We start from the raw sequence: 18,355 nt of genomic DNA on the forward strand, positions 1-18,355 counted from the left end.
CTGGGCAGCCTGCCTTCTGTGTGCGTATTCACAGTAGTTCTCTGTGAAGTTCTACAGTAAGGGCTGTTTCACATCCTGTGGTCAGTACTCATGAAAAGCTCCAGTATTTTTTGTAGTAAGAGTGCTGTAGTGTGTTCGCCAGTAGTGCAAATTGATTCCAGGGCACTTACTACCACTGAACACCCCTCCCTAACCACCCCATGCTACCCCAACTCTCAGAATTCGTTACTGATGGTCAGGGTCTCACGGGGTAGCCTGGAACTCTGTGTCTACATAGCCTGGGCTGGCTTCAAAACCACAATCATGCCTTAACCTCCCAAATGTCGAAGTCTTAGGCAAGAGCCATAGTGTAAGACTTATCCAAGTTTAAGTTTGCTTTTTATTTCTTTCAGATAGGCTGTTAGATAGCCAAGGCCAGTCAGTGACTAACTACATACATAGCAGTACCCTGGCAAACCCTAATCCTCCTACATCTACCTCCCAAGTACAAGAACTACAGGCTTGCCCCACTTAGCACTGCCAGAGCATTTAAAGATCTACTATCTTACATGTGCATATGCTAGGAACTATGATTCAAACAAACTTAGAAACTCAGTTTAAAAATGTTTTATTTCATTAAAAAACGTTTATTATGTACAAGACTCAGTGTGTAGAAGGGCAGCTTTAATCACAAAAATGAGAGTAGTCATCGTATTCTACTGTGGGCTGTTTATGACACACACACACACACACACACACACACACACACACTTCAACAATAAGCATAAGCTCTCCTATCTTGGCAGGCTAAGTTCTGAGTTCCACGCCAGACCTGCATGTGTAAGACACTCGTCTAATTTTAAGATTGTTAATGCCAATGTCAAGCTGCTTGTATTTATGAGTACAAATTTCACTGTTACAAATGTGTGAGCTTAGCTAACAAAGCAGTGACCCTCGAAAGGTCTCCATCCTCCCCAGGTCTATCCGTTTGCAACCTGAGTTCTTCGCCATTTCCGTCCGGTGGCTCCCTCCTCAGTGCAGCACACGGCATGGTTGGTTAGGCATTGAGCTCTCTGTGTATCTCACCCATCTCCTTTATCTGCAACAGAGGAGGGGCATGCAAGGCAACTCAAGTGACACTCAGTCCCTTCAGGATTGTTAGGACAGGACTTCTCTGTGTAGCCCTGGCTGTCCTGGAACTCACTCAGTAGACCAGGCTGGCCTTGAACTCTCCTGCCATCGGAAAGTTTTCTTAAGAGTTATTACAGGGGACAGAGAGATGACCTTCCTTCACATTTATACTTATTTAATGAAAAAAAGAAAAGTGGGGCTGGAGAGATGGCTCAGTGGTCCTGAGTTCGACTCCAAGCACCCACGTGGCAGCCTCACAACTTTCTATGACCTGTTCAGGAGGGTCTGGTGCTTCTTCAGGTCTTCTACAGGCACCAGGCACACATATCTGACAGACATAGATACAGGCAAAACACCCATACATATAAAATGAAAGGAAATAAAATGTTATTCTTAAAATGCTGTATTATAAGGAAACTATATTGATTTTAGGGTCCAGTTTGTATTTGAAACAAGAAGGCCCCAGATTCTTTAAAGGTTTCTTAAGACTTATTTACTTATTTATTTTATATATGTCAATATACTGTCACTCTCTTCAGACACACCAGAAGAGGGCACCGGATCCCATCACAGATGGTTGTGAGTCACCATGTGATTGCTGGGAATTAAACTCAGGATTCCTGGAAGAGCAGTCAGTGCTCTTTAACCTCTGAGCTATCTCTCCAAATCCTTTTTCTTTCCTTTCCTTTCCTTTCCTTTCCTTTCCTTTCCTTTCCTTTCCTTTCCTTTCCTTTTTCTTTTCTTTTCTTTTCTTTTCTTTTCTTTTCTTTTCTCTTCTCTTCTTTGAAACAGTTTCTTTCTTGTATTGTCCTGGCAGTCCTGGAACTTGTTCTGTTCAAGTCAGGCTGGCCTTGAACTCACTGAGACCCTATCTCTGCCTGAGTGAGTGCTGGGATTAAAGGTGGGCACCCGATGTTTTTAAGGTCTTCAAGTTGCTTTTTCAGCTGGATGTGGTGACTAACACCTGAAATCTCAGCCCTGAGGGGGCAGAGGCAAGGTGGGTCTCTAAGTTCGAGGCCAGCCTGGTCTACAGAGTGAGTTCCAGGGCAGGCAGGGCTATGTAAAGGGACCCTGGTTCTAAAAAGAAAAAACAATTTAAAAAAAAAAAGTTTTTCAAAATAGGCTTTCTCATTTCTCTATGTAGCCCTGGCCAGCCTTTGCCTCGCTAGTACCGCGGTTAAAGGTGTGTGTGCATCCTATGCCCAACTCAAACGGTTCTTATAAACTCGTAGAGCCACAGGAAACCAGGTCAGCAGGGGCACTGGGTCTCTCTAATGCGGCCCCACTGGAGTGCGCTTCCACAAGACTCCAAAAGCTAAAGCCAGAGGCTCCTGTACCCCTTGTCAAGGGGGCAGACAGCAGTATGAAGCGGCCTGTCACAGAACCTGTTAGGTAAGAGCTCATCCTAAGACAGGACTGTGGTGTCTACAGTGTGAAGGACTTTAGTGCCTTGAAAGGGTCACAGATTCCTCAGAAGAAGAAACTCAACATTCCCTGTCTCCGCTTACCTCAGCCTTCTCATATTTTGCTGATCTCTTCCTTGTAGATATAACCTGAAAGAAAAATCATGATGTTACTACTCAAACCAAAGTGACAAAATTAACATATGTGCCTTGAACACACATAAGCATGTGTGTACAAGTTTGGGGAGGGGGGGAGCGTCTAAAAACAGGTCACATAGTACCAATTCTCTGAACAGCTACATCAATACCATCAATACCAGAGGTGCCTGGTTAACTGAATGTAGACCAAACACCGCACACATTCATTCACTTACCGCCCACTCCCAGATAATGAACTCTCAGACTGATCTCTAGGTTACCCTCACAGGTAAGGTCAACATACGACCCTGACTGTGCTTGATTTGGGGTTGGTTGATTGGGTCTCATTGTGTATGTAGCCCTAGCTGGCCCGGGACTCACTATGGAGACCAGGCTGGTCCCGAGCTCTCCTCTGCTTCCTTGAGCATGGGAGTTGAGCGTGTTCACACTCAGTCGAGCTTCTTCCCTGAGCATCTTCCTGGGTTTCTATGTGACAATTAGACTTCTCTCAGTTCTGTGTGTTTATTTGCCAGCTGAAGTTCCTCTATAAGCCATCTTTCCCAACTTACTACCAAGCTTTTACTGAGGGAAGGGTGTGTTGCTGTTTTAAGACAGGACTCTGCCTATATATACAGCTTAGGCCAGCCTTCAACCTTGGTGTCACAATCCTCCTGCCTCAGCCACCTTTGATATATGCCACTGTGTCTAGCTTTGCTGCATCTATTTCCATTTTGTGTGTGAGCTGTGTGTGAGCGGTGTGCTCATGCCCTCGTGTCTGGAGGCAGAACAACTCTCAGGAACGAGTTCTCACAGGCCACCGTATGCAATCAGGATGTAACTGTCACCGGTGTAGGGAAAGGTGTCAGCTCAAGACCCTCAAGACGAAGTTCTCAGGACGAAGGGGAACAGAGGGCAGGGGTACAAGACAAAGACAGGAGATAGAGGACGGGGAAGGGAGAGGAGATGGGGTATTTGGCCCAGAGGGACAAAGGACTGCCTCTGGCAAATGGCGGTTTATAAAGGTATGGGGGAAACCCTGAGTTAGGATGAGGTGCTTAATTTCAATTGGACATGTTAATTAAATGAGCTAAAGAGGATTTTGATCACTAGACTTCAATACTTTGATAGCTGTACCTAGTCAGCCACAGGAGGAAGTGGCCAAAGGGGATAGGCCCTGGGGGCTGGCTGCAGGAGTGTGAACTAAGTTTGTAAACGAGCCAGGGGGGAAATGAGAAGGGAAGGCCTGCGGGCTTGTCATGCTCACCTGGCATACTGAGCGACCCGATTAGCTGGCCAGGGTCCCTCAGCCAGGCCTGAGCACAAGGCCTCGGCCTGACAGCCACTGTCACTCTTCCTGTGGGTTTCCTCATCAACTTGGAAGAATTTGTTCGATGTTATGTAGAGCATCCGTCTTTATTTTACATCATAACTATTTTAATTCTATGTTTTGCTTTACATTAAATTTGCCATGAAGATACATTTTTTCTTCTGCTAGGAGCCCAAGGCAACTTGAAACTCTCAGTCCCCTCGCTGAGCTCAGCCTGAGGGTTAGCACTGCAGGTGTGCGCCACTAAGCCCAGCACCCAATGTTAAAATGCGGAATTTGAGTTGGGCATATGTCACGTGCCGGGTGTCCCTGCAGAGTGAGGTGATCAGTTGAACCCAGGAATCAACACCAGCCTGGGTAGACTCCACAAGCAGGGGAAGACACACAGGAGTGCATCACACACGCACTCACTCACTCAAGGTTGGAGATGGCTTAGTGGGTAGAGTACCAGCCGCACAAAAACGGGGACCTGAGTTCCATCCCGGTGTCCCTGTAAAAACACTATGGGTGGCTACCCATAGCCACGTGTGTCTGCAAGCCTGGTGCTGGGAAGTAGACTTGACAGATGCCCCAAAGCTCAATGGCTGGTCAGCCAGCCTGACTGAAGAAATTATAAGCTCCAAGTTCAGTGAGAAATCTTATCTCACAAATAAAAAGGTAGCTCAAGGCCAGGCTGCTCTACAAGGTGAGTTTCAGGACAGCCAGGGCTTTGTAGGGTGACTCTGTCTCAACAAACTCAAATAAACAAACTAAAAAGATGGGGAGGCACAGAGAAGACTCACAACGTTGACCCCTGACCTCATCCAAGACAACAACACACACAAAACCCTTCTACACACGTACACACCATGCACAAACCAAAAACTAGTCTGGGGCTGGGCCAGCACAAGCAATAGGCCTGGAGTCTGGATTCCCAGAAACCACAAAAATACTGGATGATTAAGTTGAAAACAGACCTGAAATTCCATCTTTAGAAGGCAGAGATGAGATCCCAGCCTGAAAGCAAGCAGGCTAGCCAGCCTCACCCTATCAGTCTGCTCTGGGATTGATTGAGAGAGCCTATCTTAAAGAGTAAAGTAGAAAGCTACAGAGCAAGATTCCCAACATTACCCTTGGTCCTCCATGTGCACTGGCATACACATGCACAGGCACTGGCAAACAAATGTATCCCGAACACATGTACTGAAGTGAACCACACACATACATGTGAGAAAATAAATAAAACAAGGAAGTAGGGCTGGAGAGATGGCTCAGTGGTTAAGAGCACTGACTGCTCTTCCAGAGGTCCTGAGTTCAAATCCCAGCAACCACATGGTGGCTCACAACCATCTGTAATGGGATCTGATGCCCTCTTCTGATGTGTCTGAAAACAGTGACAGTGTAATTATACATGAAATAAATAAATAATAAATGAATGAATGAATGACACAAAGAAAAGGTCAGGTGTTATGGCTTACATCTGTAACTCCAATTCTTAGGAGGTTGAGTTTTAAGAGTAGCATTTGAAGCTAATCATTGGACTACTTAATTCAAGAAAGGGTGGCATGATGGTTCAATGAGAATGGCTCTCTCACAGGCGCAAACGTTTGAATGCCTGGTCCTGGTTGGGAGTTGGTGGATTAGGAGACGTGGCCTTGCTGGAGGGAGTGTGTTCCTAGGCTTGGGATTTCAAGAAGTCCCTGTCATTCCCAGTTCTCTCTGCCTGGTGCTTATGGATCAGATGTAAGCTCTCAGCTACCGTTCCTGCCTATCTCCCCACCCGCCCTCCCCTCACTCCATTCCCATTCTCCCCTCCATGGTGGTCATTGACTTTAACTGTCCAGAACTATAAGCAAGCGCTCCCAATAAACTCTTGCTTTCTAAAGTTAACTATGTCAGTGTTTTGTCACACCAATGGGAAAGTAAGTAAGGCAGTTGGGGATACCTGGATAGCTCAGTGGGAAAGCACTTGCCTAGTATGTTAGTCCCTAATATCTAATCCCTAGTGCCGCAAAAACAAAGCTACATTTGTATTTTTACATATGTATTAATACATGTGTATTAATATATCCCTTTATAGATTCTAAGTTTCTTGCATGTGGCTTCTTTTACTGCAGAGTATCAGCACTCCACACGCTAACTTCTCCTGAGGTCACCTTCTTGCATTCTGTGCAGTTACTCATCCACAGGTGTTGTTAGAACACAAGTGAGCTGCCCAACTCTTACATCCCCATGCCCTGACGTGCCTGTCCCAAGCACTGGTAACATGGGCACCCCTGCCAGTGTAAAATAGGAACTCAATACTTGCTTTTATGGGATGGGTACCAAGTGTGTTTTCTCATCAGTAGTCAATCCTTTGCAGCTTTAGGAAGTGACTGTTTTGTACAGAGGAACCACAAGTACAATACAGTCCTTCACAAAGGTTTTCAAACCTGGATTACTTTTAAGGAGAATCTAAGAACTCACCAGGACAACAATCCCCGCAATGACTGCTAACACCACCACGACAATGACGGCGATGATCCCAGCCGTGAGGCCCTGCATGGAAAACTCCGGGGCCTTTTCATCGACGTAGTAAATCAGAGTCTGCCCGGGGTCCAGATCGAGGAGCTCCCCGTTCACCCTCAGGTCCATGCTCTTAGATGAATGGAACAAGGACTCCCCCTTTACCTATGGAGGAGAAGGACAGAAAAACTGTTCAGAGCCACCAGCACCGGCACCAGGAGGATCTGCACACCAACCGTACGCCAGAAGACCTGCACACCAACTGCCAAGAACCTTCAGTTTCCGTAACAATCTGATCCAGGGAAACTTTAAGGCGCGATTTACTACAGGGAAACGCCATCCACAGGAGAAATGAAGTCCGCGGACCTAGCCTCTACACTCGAAGATAACAACACACGGCCAATTCAGTCTCATTCTTCCTTCGCTCCCTTCACCTCCCAGGCCCAAAGTACTCAGAAGTAAATCTCAGAGGAAACATCTCACCATCAGAGACACGAGTGTGGCCAGTGTGATTATCTCCCATCTATACCCTCCCATCTGAGAAGGCTGAAACCTACCCTCTACCACACATCCTAGGTCAGCCTAGACTAATTCAGACTGTCCAAACAAACAGGAATAATAAAGAACAAACAACAAACATATACTTGTTGTCTCTGAACTCAGTCCTCCTGCCTCAGCCTTCAGAGTGTCAGAATTATAGTGTAGTCTACCACTTCTGGTGCTCACATAAATGCTTTCAAAATGGAGGCTGGGCAGTGGTGGGGCACTCAGGAGGCAGAGGCAGGTGAATCTCTATAAATTCTAGGCCAACCTACAGCGTGAGTTCTAGGACAGCCAGAGCTACACAGAGGAAGTCTGTCTCAGGAATAAGAAAGACAAAGGCAGACTGACTTGACATCCCAGCGCTTGGGGACTGGAGTTTGGTTTCCAGAACCCGCATCAGGAAATCGGGAAGATGACAACAAACTGTAACCCAGGTCCTGCGGATCACTCAGCCTCTGCTCTCTGACAGCACTGCACTAACATGCACACACACACACACACACACACACACACACACACACACACGCACACAGAATAAAAATTAGTCTTTAAAATGGAGACTGTCTCCTATTCACAGTACTGGATGGAGGATGGAGATATATATATCCATCAAGAAAATAAGAATTATAAGAAAAAAGAAAGCTAGGTGTACACAGTTCAGTAGTAGACTGTCCCCAGCACACTGGAATACATACTGGGCCCAATTCCTAACACAGCAAAGATTAAAACAGGAGCCAGAGGCCTAGAGACTGGCAGAATGCTTTCCTAGCATGTCTAGGGTGCAGTCCTCAGTGTGACAGACACCAGTCACAGTGACATGCACTCACAGTCTATCACCTGAGACTATTACATCACAGACCCCTAGCTGACCCTCCTCCCCCTAAGACAGCAGGCCATGCAATTCATACCAGCTTTGGTTTCTGTGTTGCCTGCTAACATCTTCCTCATCTCTCTGCTCTTAGACTGGCCACCCTCCCGAACATGCTCGGACTACGGCCAGGCTCCCCAGCCTCTGAGAAAGGGCTCTCTCTGGGTCTCGCCAGCCTGCTCCGTTCCCTGCCATGGCAGGTATCTTCTATTCTTGCATTTTACATGGTTCTTTGCTTTAGATTTATTTTTACTGTCCTTAATTGTTGTCTGTTTTTTGTTTTTCAAGACACGGTTTATCTGTATGGCTCTGGCTGTCCTAGAACTCTCTATAGACCAGGCTGGCCTCGAACTCAGATCTGCCTGCCTGTGCCTCCCGAGTGGCAGTGCCACCCACCGCTCAGCTACTGTTCTTAATTTCAGTAGACAGCTGCCTGGTAAACTTGCTGGGGACCAAACACGGGCCCTCTGAAAGAACAGGACTAAGCCACCTCTCCATCCCCACTTTGCATTGTCTCTACAAAGTGTATATATAAAATGTTCTCCCCTCAAACCCCATGGCCTCTGGAATGATGCAAAAGCTCTCCTACCTCATGGCCCAACCACAGCCCCCACGACTGCATGGCCCTCTCCTGCAAAGCTCATCTTTGGGAGGTAACTTCCTACATCTCCTGTCCCAAACTGCTACTCTATTTTCGGATAGAACCCAGCAGCACATGGGAGATGGAGGCGAGGGAATCAGGAGTCCAGGGCCAGTCTACAAGAACCTATCTCAAAAGGAGCAAGCCCTGGGCTTTGATCCCAGCACTCGCAAGGCAGAGGCAGGCAGAGCTGTGTGACTGCAGGGACAGCCAGGAATATATATATTGAGAGCCTGTCTTAAAAAACAGACAATAAAGAAGTATTAAGCTTTAAAAATTACACGCTTGGGGGCTGGAGAGATGGCTCGAGGTTAAGAGCACTGACTGCTCTTCCAGAGGTCCTGAGTTCAAATCCCAGCAACCACACGGTGGCTCACAACCATCTGTAATGGGATCTGATACCCTCTTCTGGTGTGTCTGAAGACAACGACTGTGTACCCACATACATACAATAAATAAATACTTTAAAAAAAAATTACACCCTTTACACTTACATCTTTCTCAAAATAGTAAGCCACATCAGCTATGTCCACATCATCTTGAGTCTTCTGAGAAGAGTTTTGCATCAAATCAATAGTGATAACATTATTCTCATACTGGGCGGGAAAAGTGAAAATACAAATTAATGTGGTTAGAATACATGAAAAGTTTGTTCAACAGTCAGAATACATAGAATTTTATTTTCTGTAATTTACACCCACCAGGATGTAAATAATACTTTATCACTAATAACTGAAAAATCTTTGAGAGGACTTTATCTAAGGGAGTAAAACAGCAATGCAAACAGTTAGTTTAAAAAGAGGTAAGGCTGGGCTGGAGCGATGGCTCAGCGGTTAAGAGCACTGACTGCTCTTCCAGAGGTCCTGAGTTCAAATCCCAGCAACCACATGGTGGCTCACAACCATCTGTAATGAGATCCGATGCCCTCTTCTGGTGTGTCTGAAGACAGCTACAGTGTACTTATATATAATAAATAAATAAATCTTTAAAAAAAAAAAAAAGAGGTAAGGCAAGGGCTAGCTAGGTATGGTGGTCAGTTTTAACTGTCAACTACAATCTGGAATCATTGGAGCCTCGATGAGGGACTGTCTATACCGGGTTGAGCCAGTCTGTGAGGATTATCTGTTATGTTAATTAAGGTGGGAAGACCCACAAGGGTTATAGCCTTCATCACTTCCTAGGCCTGGACTAAAAAGACAGACAGCTGGACGAGGCGTACGTGTATTCATTCTCTCTGCTCTTGACTGGGGATGGAGCTATCTGCTTAATGGCCACCACACACACAGTAGGTTCCTGCTGCAGTGACTTCCCCACAAGGAGGCTCTAATCTGGAACCATAAGACATGGCTCGGCAGTTTACAGCACTTGTTCCTCTTGAGGAGGACAGGGGTTCCATCCCTAGCTGCTAACCGTCTGTAATACCAACACTAGGGGTCCAATGCCCTTTTCTGAACTGGAGCACCAGGTAAAAACATGGTGCACATATATACACGCAGGCAAAACACGCATACAAGTAAATAAAGCTAAAAGTGAATCAGTAAGCCCTCTCTCCCATAACTTGCTTATCACAGTAATGGGAAAGGAAACCAAGACACAGCCTGTGTCAGGACGTGCAGACGGCAATCACAGAGAGCCCTACAAGGTAAGGGCAGTGTGCTTCAGTCTAAGAGACACTACACGGCTTTTTGTGAGCTCAAAGGCACACAAGCTTGTGAGGTCGATGGAAGGAAAACTACTTGGACTTAAGTGCCCAGGACTTACATTCTTACTAAAATTCATTTATCTGCCTGGGCAGTGGTGGCTCACGCCTTTAAGCCTAGCACTTGAGTCAAAGCAGGAGGATCTCTGAATTCCAGGCCAGCCTGGTCTACAGAATGAGTTCCAGGACAGCCAGGGCTACACAGGGAAACCCTATCTGGGAGGGGGAGAGATCAACAGTGGATGTCGTTTACACTCAAACCATGCTGCTCCAACTTGCTGCTGAAACTGACACACATCTTCAGAAAGAAAGAAAGGAAGAAAGAAAGAGAAGAAGGAAGAAACAAAAACAAAAACCCTTACCATAATACTTTTGATAAATTTCGGATTCAGCATGTATCGAGATGCAAATGTGTCCTGAAGTGCACTGCAAATAATTTACAAGTTTTGTTTTTTAAATTGTACCATAATAGAATCTCTACTTTTCTAAGCAGATAGCTCAAGGGCTTAGTTATATTTTATATGTATATATAAAAATAAATATATATTTACAGATACTACATATACTATATATACTATGTGTGTGTGTGTCTATGTATATATATAATTTTTTTAATTTAAAAAGAAAGGGGAGGTTGGGGATTTAGCTCAGTGGTAGAGCGCTTGCCTAGCAAATGCAAGGTCCTGTGTTCGGTCCCCAGCTCCGAAAAAAAATAAAAAGAAAAAAAATAAAAAGAAAGGGGCTCACTATGTAGCTGGCCCTAGCTGACTTGGGAATATGAATATATATATATATATATATATATATATATATATATATATATGTGTGTGTGTGTGTATGTGTGTGTGTGTGTGTATCTGTATGGTGTGTGTGTACACACATATTTAATTAATGTAATTTAAAATCACAGTGAGTGGTTCAAGCCAGCATCAGCCATTGATCCTAGAGCGTCCGTCAGTCTGATTAGAAGCAGAACATTTACACAGTACCCATGTATCTGTCAATGGATTATTCCCGGTAGAGAACCCTGGCAGGCCCAGCTTGTAAAGGGACGAAGCCCATCACGATGTGACCAGACTTGGGAGACACACAATCACTTGTGTAGTCCCCTGTCAGCCCACAAATAAAGTATATGTGCAACCACACTTACGTATGCAAACTCTCGAAGTTATAAGGCTGTGCTCTTTCTTTGTGTTTGAGCTCAATGATGATCCAGCTGTAAGACAAGACAGTGTCAACTGTGTGTAACTCTTTCATGCTGTTTTCCAAAGAGGCAAATAAATATTTAAATTCGGAACTGGGAGGGATTAGAACTAACAGAAGCTATACGTGTTGTGCTAAACATGCCTCACATACCCTGTACACACAGAGAACACGCCCAGACGTAAGGCCCTTTTTGACACTGACTGCTGCTGACAGCTACAGACATGAGGCCAGGTTGGCTGTGCCCTGTTCCAGAGGACATGGTGTTGCAAATGCACACTGCCGAGGCAGAGGCAGGAGAAGGCAGGCCGGTGTTCTAGCTCAAAACCATGTCAGAAAGAGATCTGACCTGGTTCCCCCCACAAGCAGAGAGCAACAATTAACCAAAACTCAGAGACAGTATTTCTAAGTCTTGGGCCTGCCTCCTTCCCAGTTTCTTCCTTTCCAACATTCGCTTTTGCTGACAGGATTTGTGTCTGTTTTCATCCGTCTCCCACCCTCTGTGCTGTACACACACCCTCTGTGCTGTAGAGAGCCCCAGCTTCCCCACCGTTGTCTCCAGCATAAATAGCTCAGCTTAAAACACCATAAATGAGCACAGACAGTTCAAGTCATTCATACTCACTTTACACTAACTCCAACTTCCAAATGGGGACCAGAGGTTCAGTGAAAATAAAGGGAACAATGTCTGGTCTGCTACTGTTTGTGTAAAACCTAAGACCCAGCCTATCTACACAGGAAATTCATAAGCCAGCTCTGGAAATGTCACAACCCTGGACCAAAGATCATCCCAGGCCTCCTCCTATTCCCCACACTTAAGTACTTGCCAAAGACAGAAAGCTTCAGGAGTCAATTTCAATTGAATTAGAGCCAATAAACTCCAACTCCAGTCCAGTGACAGCCGTCTTATGAGGCACAGAGATAGGAAGGACACCTGTCACTCCAAAAGATCTCAAGTAGCCCAGGCTGGTCTCAAACTCCCTGAGTAGGCAGGCGAGGAGGGCCCTGAACTCCCACACACCCAGCTTTTCCTGGCTTTCGAATTCCAAAGCACAAAAATCTCATTTGGTATTCAAAGCTAAACTTAAGCAAACACACAAGAAAGCTCACTCACTAGGTCCTCACTCTCTCGGAGCACGTGATCTCCGTGTCCTTGTCGGTTCTCCGGACACCCGCGGTGTTCACGCACCAGCACGTGGCGGTGCCGTTGCACTGCTTGGCTTTGAAGAGCCCTTGCTCGTCACACTCGGGATCATACAGACCGTCGTTGTTCTGGATCGCCCCCTCGGGTTTCATCCTCCTCCCAGACTTGCTGTGAGTCATCTCCGCCTTCATCACCAAGCACTTGGATGCCACTGGAAGACAGGCACCGCCAAATGACACAGAGCCACAGCCTCACGGGCCTCGGCAGACTTTCACTCTGCTGTCGTCCCAGGCCAAAGGTTATCCACGCTCCTTCCACCTCCCCACACTTAATCACTTGCTGAAGATAATCTCCACAGAGTAACCCAGGTCCGAGCCAATTAAACTCAGCTCAAGGAGCCTTGATTTGAAAAATATTATCATGATTACTCTTCCAGGCAATAAGAGCCTTTTACTCACGTTTGGAGCAAATGACAGTATTTTGTGTCCCATAGGAAGTACACTGGCATTCACCATTCTCATTCTCATAGCACCGTGACGTCAGCTTGTAGTTGTTACAGACACAGTCTGAAAAAAATTGTAAAAATTAGTTCAAGGAGGGGTTGGGGATTTAGCTCAGTGGTAGAGCGCTTGCCTAGAAAGCGCAAGGCCCTGGGTTCGGTCCCCAGCTCCGAAAAAAAGAAAAAAGAAAAAAAAAATTAGTTCAAAACTCATTCTATCAACCAGGCCTTTGAGCAGTGGTCCTGGCCAGACCATGCTGGCGTATGCCTTTAGTCCTAGCACTCGGGAGGCAGTGGTAGGCTGATCTCTGAGTTGGAGGCCAGTCTGTTCTACAAAGTGAGTTCTAGGACAGCCAGGGCACAGAGATCCCTGTCTTGAAAAACAAAAACAACAACAAAAAGGTTATCCTCCACCCAAGAGTCTTGTCATACAAATGCTATCTCTCAATAAATAAATATACTGGGGTATAATAGTACACGTCTTTAATCCCAGCACTACAGAGGTGGAGGCTGGTGGATCTCTGTGAGTTCAAAACCAGCCTTGTCTACACAGTAAGTTCCAGGAGAGCCAAGACTATGTAGATAGACCCTTGTCTCTTAAAAAAAAAAAAAAAATCAAAATAGATAATCTAAAAATTAAGACAAAAAAAGTAACCCTAAATATTTTCCACCTATAATTTAAGTGTGAGTCATCTCACACTGGTCATTTTGTGACATCATACAGTCTAATCTTTGTGAGTTCCCACTTCCAATTTCCGGTATGCTGTTAATTTTTCAAGGGAGAACTTTGTTCTAAGCAGAGCGAATCAAAGTTTACTAAGGAGATGTGGCTAAGAACTCTGCAGGGTAGGAGCAGCCCCACGGGAAGACGACTTTGGGGTTTTTCTTGGCAGTGCCAAGGACAGAGACTTGGACTGTGCTGGTGACAGGTTAGCACACCCTTGGTATTTCTTCCTATGGGCAAGCTCTTTCTTTTAAATGTATCACATTTGTCTACTAATTGGAGCAGGGCACTCTGAGGTAGAAGTACGAGGTCAGAGGACAAACTCGTACAGCTCCTTCTTTCTTCCCATTACTTGGGTCCTGGGATTAAACTCTGGTCACCAAGCCTCGTGATCCACAAGTACCTTCAGTCACTGAACCATTTCTCTGGCCCCAAACTAGGGATTCTTCATCCTTGGTCTCCTCGGTGCTGGCTTAGAGGTGGTGATCACTACTCACAGACAATTTTGCTGTTGTTGCTGGCTTTGTTTTTAATTTTTAATTATTTTTTAAAGCAGGGCCTTGCTATGTAATCCAGGTTAACCTCACGCTCACAATCCTAAGGGCTAGAATCACAGACATGCAGCTATGTACATAACTATCCCTGGCTGGCCTGGACCTCTGTAGACCAAGCCTCCTTCAACCAGAGATCTACCTGCCAGATCTTCAGACAGAGTGCACCACCAGCCCAGCCAGAAACAAAGCTTTAAAGCCAGCCCTCTAAAGATCTTCTCAGCCTTGCTGCTGAACCGCTGGCCTTTCCTTTTAAAGCTAACGTTTATCCATTGACGCTGTGCACTTATTTATCTATACATTTTGTGTATGCACATACACACAGTTCAAATGTCAGTCAGAGGCCAACTTGAGAGTGCGTTCTCCCCTTCTGCCTCTGGGCCTTGGGAATTTAACTCAGGGGTAACTTTAGCCAAGGAGCCAGCAATGGCCCTGTCGGGTTTTTTTTTGTTTGTTTGTTTGTTTTTGTTTGTTTGTTTGTTTTTTAAAAAACAAAAAAAAAAGGTGAAGAAAAGCTTTTCCCTTTCTTTCTTCTGAGTCCCTTCCTTCCCTCTGTCCGTTCTTCCTTCCTTCCCTTTCTGGATTTTAAAGCCCAGGCTCACTGCCTCGGCTTCCCAAGTGCTGGTGCTGGGTTTACAGACTGAAGCTCACACCTCCCTGCTCCCCTCACTTCCCAAGGTCTCCCTCTTTATCTACAATTACACACTTGTCTACAAGTAATTTTATCTCCCCACCCCCCAAAAAAAGTCAACAACTCCAATTCTGCAAGGGGTCCTTCCCCTCGGATCCCTTCCTCACCCAGCTTTCGTAAGGAGTGCCCGACTGGGGCCCGGTAGGCATCTACTAGAGCTTTTCCTCATTAAACAGGGCTCCTTTAGCCCAGGCTGGCCTCAATTGCCACACCAAATCACGATGACCTTGAGTTGCTAATCCTCCAGTTCCACTTCCCAAGGTCTGGGGTTATAGGTACCTTGTTTATCAGGCACTAGGGGACCACACCCAGGGTTGCTAAGCAAGCACTCTACATCCCAGCCCTCAATTTAGCCCAAGAAATCAGAAATATATAACTTGATTAAACTGTATTACTGAAAGTCTAATTAATGAATATGGGCCATGTCTCCTAGTAGACAATAAAATCCTCCCCAGAAAACAAAACTAAATTACATTTAACTTAAAAATTATGGAAGAAACAAAAGGAAAAGAAATTCTCTCCAGGCTGCTTTGTTCAACTCTCCACTTCCAGACACCATCTTAGAAATAAATCAAAAGCCGGAGCAAACTCTACAGTAAGAACAACTAAGACCGAACTCCACGTACTCTCTACAGAGCGTCCAATCACTGTTTAAGACTCGTTCTTAAAGACTATAGGAACCGAGGACAACCCGGTGACTCTAGGGATAAAGGCCCACGAGTTTAATCCCCAGAACTGACTCCCACAAGTTGTCCGACTCCGTGCAAACAGTTTTAAAAATAAAAGTCTAGAGGAAGTAGAAAACTTCCCTTGTGAAATGGAAAAATGGCTATATAAATCTACCTGTATTCCAAAACACAAATATGCACACTTTTTTAATCAGGGAATTCTTAAGAGTGGTAAGATTATGCGATTTTTAGAAAGGCCCTTACAGTTTATCTTTGAATCTGTCCTCCCTACAATAAACACTGCATTAGTCATGATTCTCAGGAAAGGGAAAACACACCTCCGGCCCGTAAGCCCCAGGAGGCCCGCCTCCGTCGCGCAGGTGCATAGCGGCCTCCCGGGAGCTACCTGTCCCCTCCCGGGGCCCACATCCGGGGACCAGGGCAGGTACGGAGGGAGGGGGGACTGACCGACAAGTCGCAGCGACCAAGGCCCAAGCTTTGGGACTTGGAACGCCAAGTCGGAGCCGCCCAACCCCGGGCGGTGGCCGCTCAGCCACCCCGGTCCCACGCTCCCACCTGGCACAGCACACCGCCGCCTCATCCCAGCGCGCGTCCCACCCACACCGTCGGGTCTCGGGGCCAGAGAGCACAGCCCGGCCGTCCGATCCCCATCACCAGCCCGACACGACCCCACACCTCCGCCCCAGGTCCACGCCTCACCTTTCTGAGCTGCGGCCAGCGTCGCCGTGACCACCGCGAGCAGGAGCCCGAACGCGAGGGCCTTGGGGGGCGCCATACTGCGCGCGGAGCGGCGGGGACTCGCGGGTCTGAGGCGCGGGACGGCTCCAGGGACAGTCGCGCTGCACGGCGGCCGACCGACTGAGCGCTCTGCGCGCGGCGAGGCGGGACCCGACCTGCGGACCTGCCGACCTGCGGCCACGCCCCTCGGCCCTCCCCGCCCTCACCTCGGCCCGCCCGCTCGCCCGCTCGCCCCCGGTGAGTCATCCGCCCCACCCCCTCTCCAGGTGCGCGCCGCCCGGGCTAAGGCAGAGACTCCAGTACCCTGGAAGGACCAGCTGTGGCCGACAGCGGGACGAGACTGGACGTGAAAGCCGAAAGGGATTCCAAGGCAAACCGAGAACTTCCTGGAGGGAAGACAATAGGGAATACTTGTCTTAGCGCAGCGTCTGGCAGTTTACTTTGCAACACCTTTTCAAGCTTTTAAAATGATTATTTATGTGTACGAGCTTTTGCCTGCCTGAATGTGCACCACGTGCATGCCCGGTCCCCGCATTAGTCAGAAGAGGGCTTCGGATCCAGAGGAGCAGGAGTTATGGATGGCTAAGAGCCACCATGTGAGTGCTCGGAATGGAACCCTGGTCATCTACTAGAACAGTGATTCTCAACCTTCCTTGTGCTGCGACCCTTGTGGTGACACACACACCATACAATTATTTTCGTTGCTACTTCATAACTGTAGTTTGCTTTTGTTATGAATCATAATGTAAACGCCTGTTTCCCGATGTTCATAGGTGATTAACACAGGTTCAGAAACACGACCAGAGGACCAAATTCTCTTTTTTTTTTTTTTTTTTTTTTTTTTGTTCTTTTTTTCGGAGCTGGGGACCGAACCCAGGGCCTTGCGCTTCCTAGGTAAGCGCTCTACCACTGAGCTAAATCCCCAGCCCCCAAATTCTCTTAACCGCTGAGCCATCTCCAGCCCGGAATACTACTTTTTTTTTTTTTTAATTAAAGTGCTTGTTTTGATTATTATATATTTTAATTATTTTATTTTTTGAGATTATATAGAATTACACCAATTCCCCACTTTCTTCCCTCAAACTCTACCTGCTCCCTTTCAGATTCATAAAATGTTAATTCTATTAAAGAATAGTGTTGGGGTTGGGGATTTAGCTCAGTGGTAGAGCGCTTGCCTAGGAAGCGCAAGGCCCTGGGTTCGGTCCCCAGCTCCGAAAAAAAAAGAACCAAAAAAAAAAAAAAAAAAAAAGAATAGTGTTGATAAAACCAATTTCTTCGAAAATTTAGGGAAGTCTTAGAAACAAAGATTTAAGGCAGGAAAAAGCCGGGCGTTGGGGCACACACGTTTAATCCTAGCACTACGGAAGCAGAGGCAGGAGGATCTCGGTGAGTTCGAGTACAGCCAGGCCAACACAAGAGAACCCCTGCATCGAAAAACAAACAAAAAAAGCCAGGAAAGACCCCAAGTAAAACACGAAACAGCGGAATGTCTCTGACAGCACTGACAGCAGAGGGGGAAAATGCTGCTTTCCTTCCAGAGTGGGGGTGGGGTGGGGTGGGTAGGGTGGGGTTTATGGGTCTTTGGAGGGGCGGGGGTGCGAGGCGGACAAACTGTTCAGCCCCCAGTTTGGGTTGGTCAGTTTAAACAAAGACGGCGCCGCCGATAGGCCGTACGGTTGAGGTAAACAGTCCTGATCCAGTCTTGAACTTGTCAGACCGGTCCTCCAGCAGCTGGGCCCTGGCGGGAGAAGAAGCCAGCCAGGCCTTCTCTTTAAGCCGCTAGGCTTTTGTCTCTCTCTGGTCAGGAGGGTGAGAGAGAAGCTGGAAGTTTGCCGTTTTCATCAGCTATTTTTGTGGCCCTCTCCCTAAATGTCTGCCTGTTAGGGATCTTCTAACCCCTAGCT

General features: G+C 46.7%; 1 protein-coding gene across 1 annotated transcript; it reads right to left on the reverse strand.

Moving 5' to 3' along the window:
• Nucleotides 1-591: 591 nt before the first annotated feature.
• On the reverse strand, nucleotides 592-16,555 carry Epcam (epithelial cell adhesion molecule). Its single transcript, NM_138541.2, has 9 exons — nucleotides 16,413-16,555; nucleotides 13,018-13,125; nucleotides 12,530-12,770; nucleotides 11,363-11,428; nucleotides 10,575-10,638; nucleotides 9,008-9,109; nucleotides 6,424-6,627; nucleotides 2,619-2,663; nucleotides 592-1,078 (listed from the first exon to the last, which is right to left on the reverse strand). Exons 1-9 carry the CDS (start codon nucleotides 16,486-16,488, stop codon nucleotides 1,037-1,039), a joined length of 948 nt encoding a protein of 315 aa, NP_612550.1. The 5' UTR covers nucleotides 16,489-16,555; the 3' UTR covers nucleotides 592-1,036.
• Between the last annotated feature and the right edge of the window lie 1,800 nt (nucleotides 16,556-18,355).

The sequence above is a fragment of the Rattus norvegicus genome, chromosome 6, assembly GCF_036323735.1.
Source record: "Rattus norvegicus strain BN/NHsdMcwi chromosome 6, GRCr8, whole genome shotgun sequence".
NCBI classification, from domain to species: domain Eukaryota; kingdom Metazoa; phylum Chordata; class Mammalia; order Rodentia; family Muridae; genus Rattus; species Rattus norvegicus.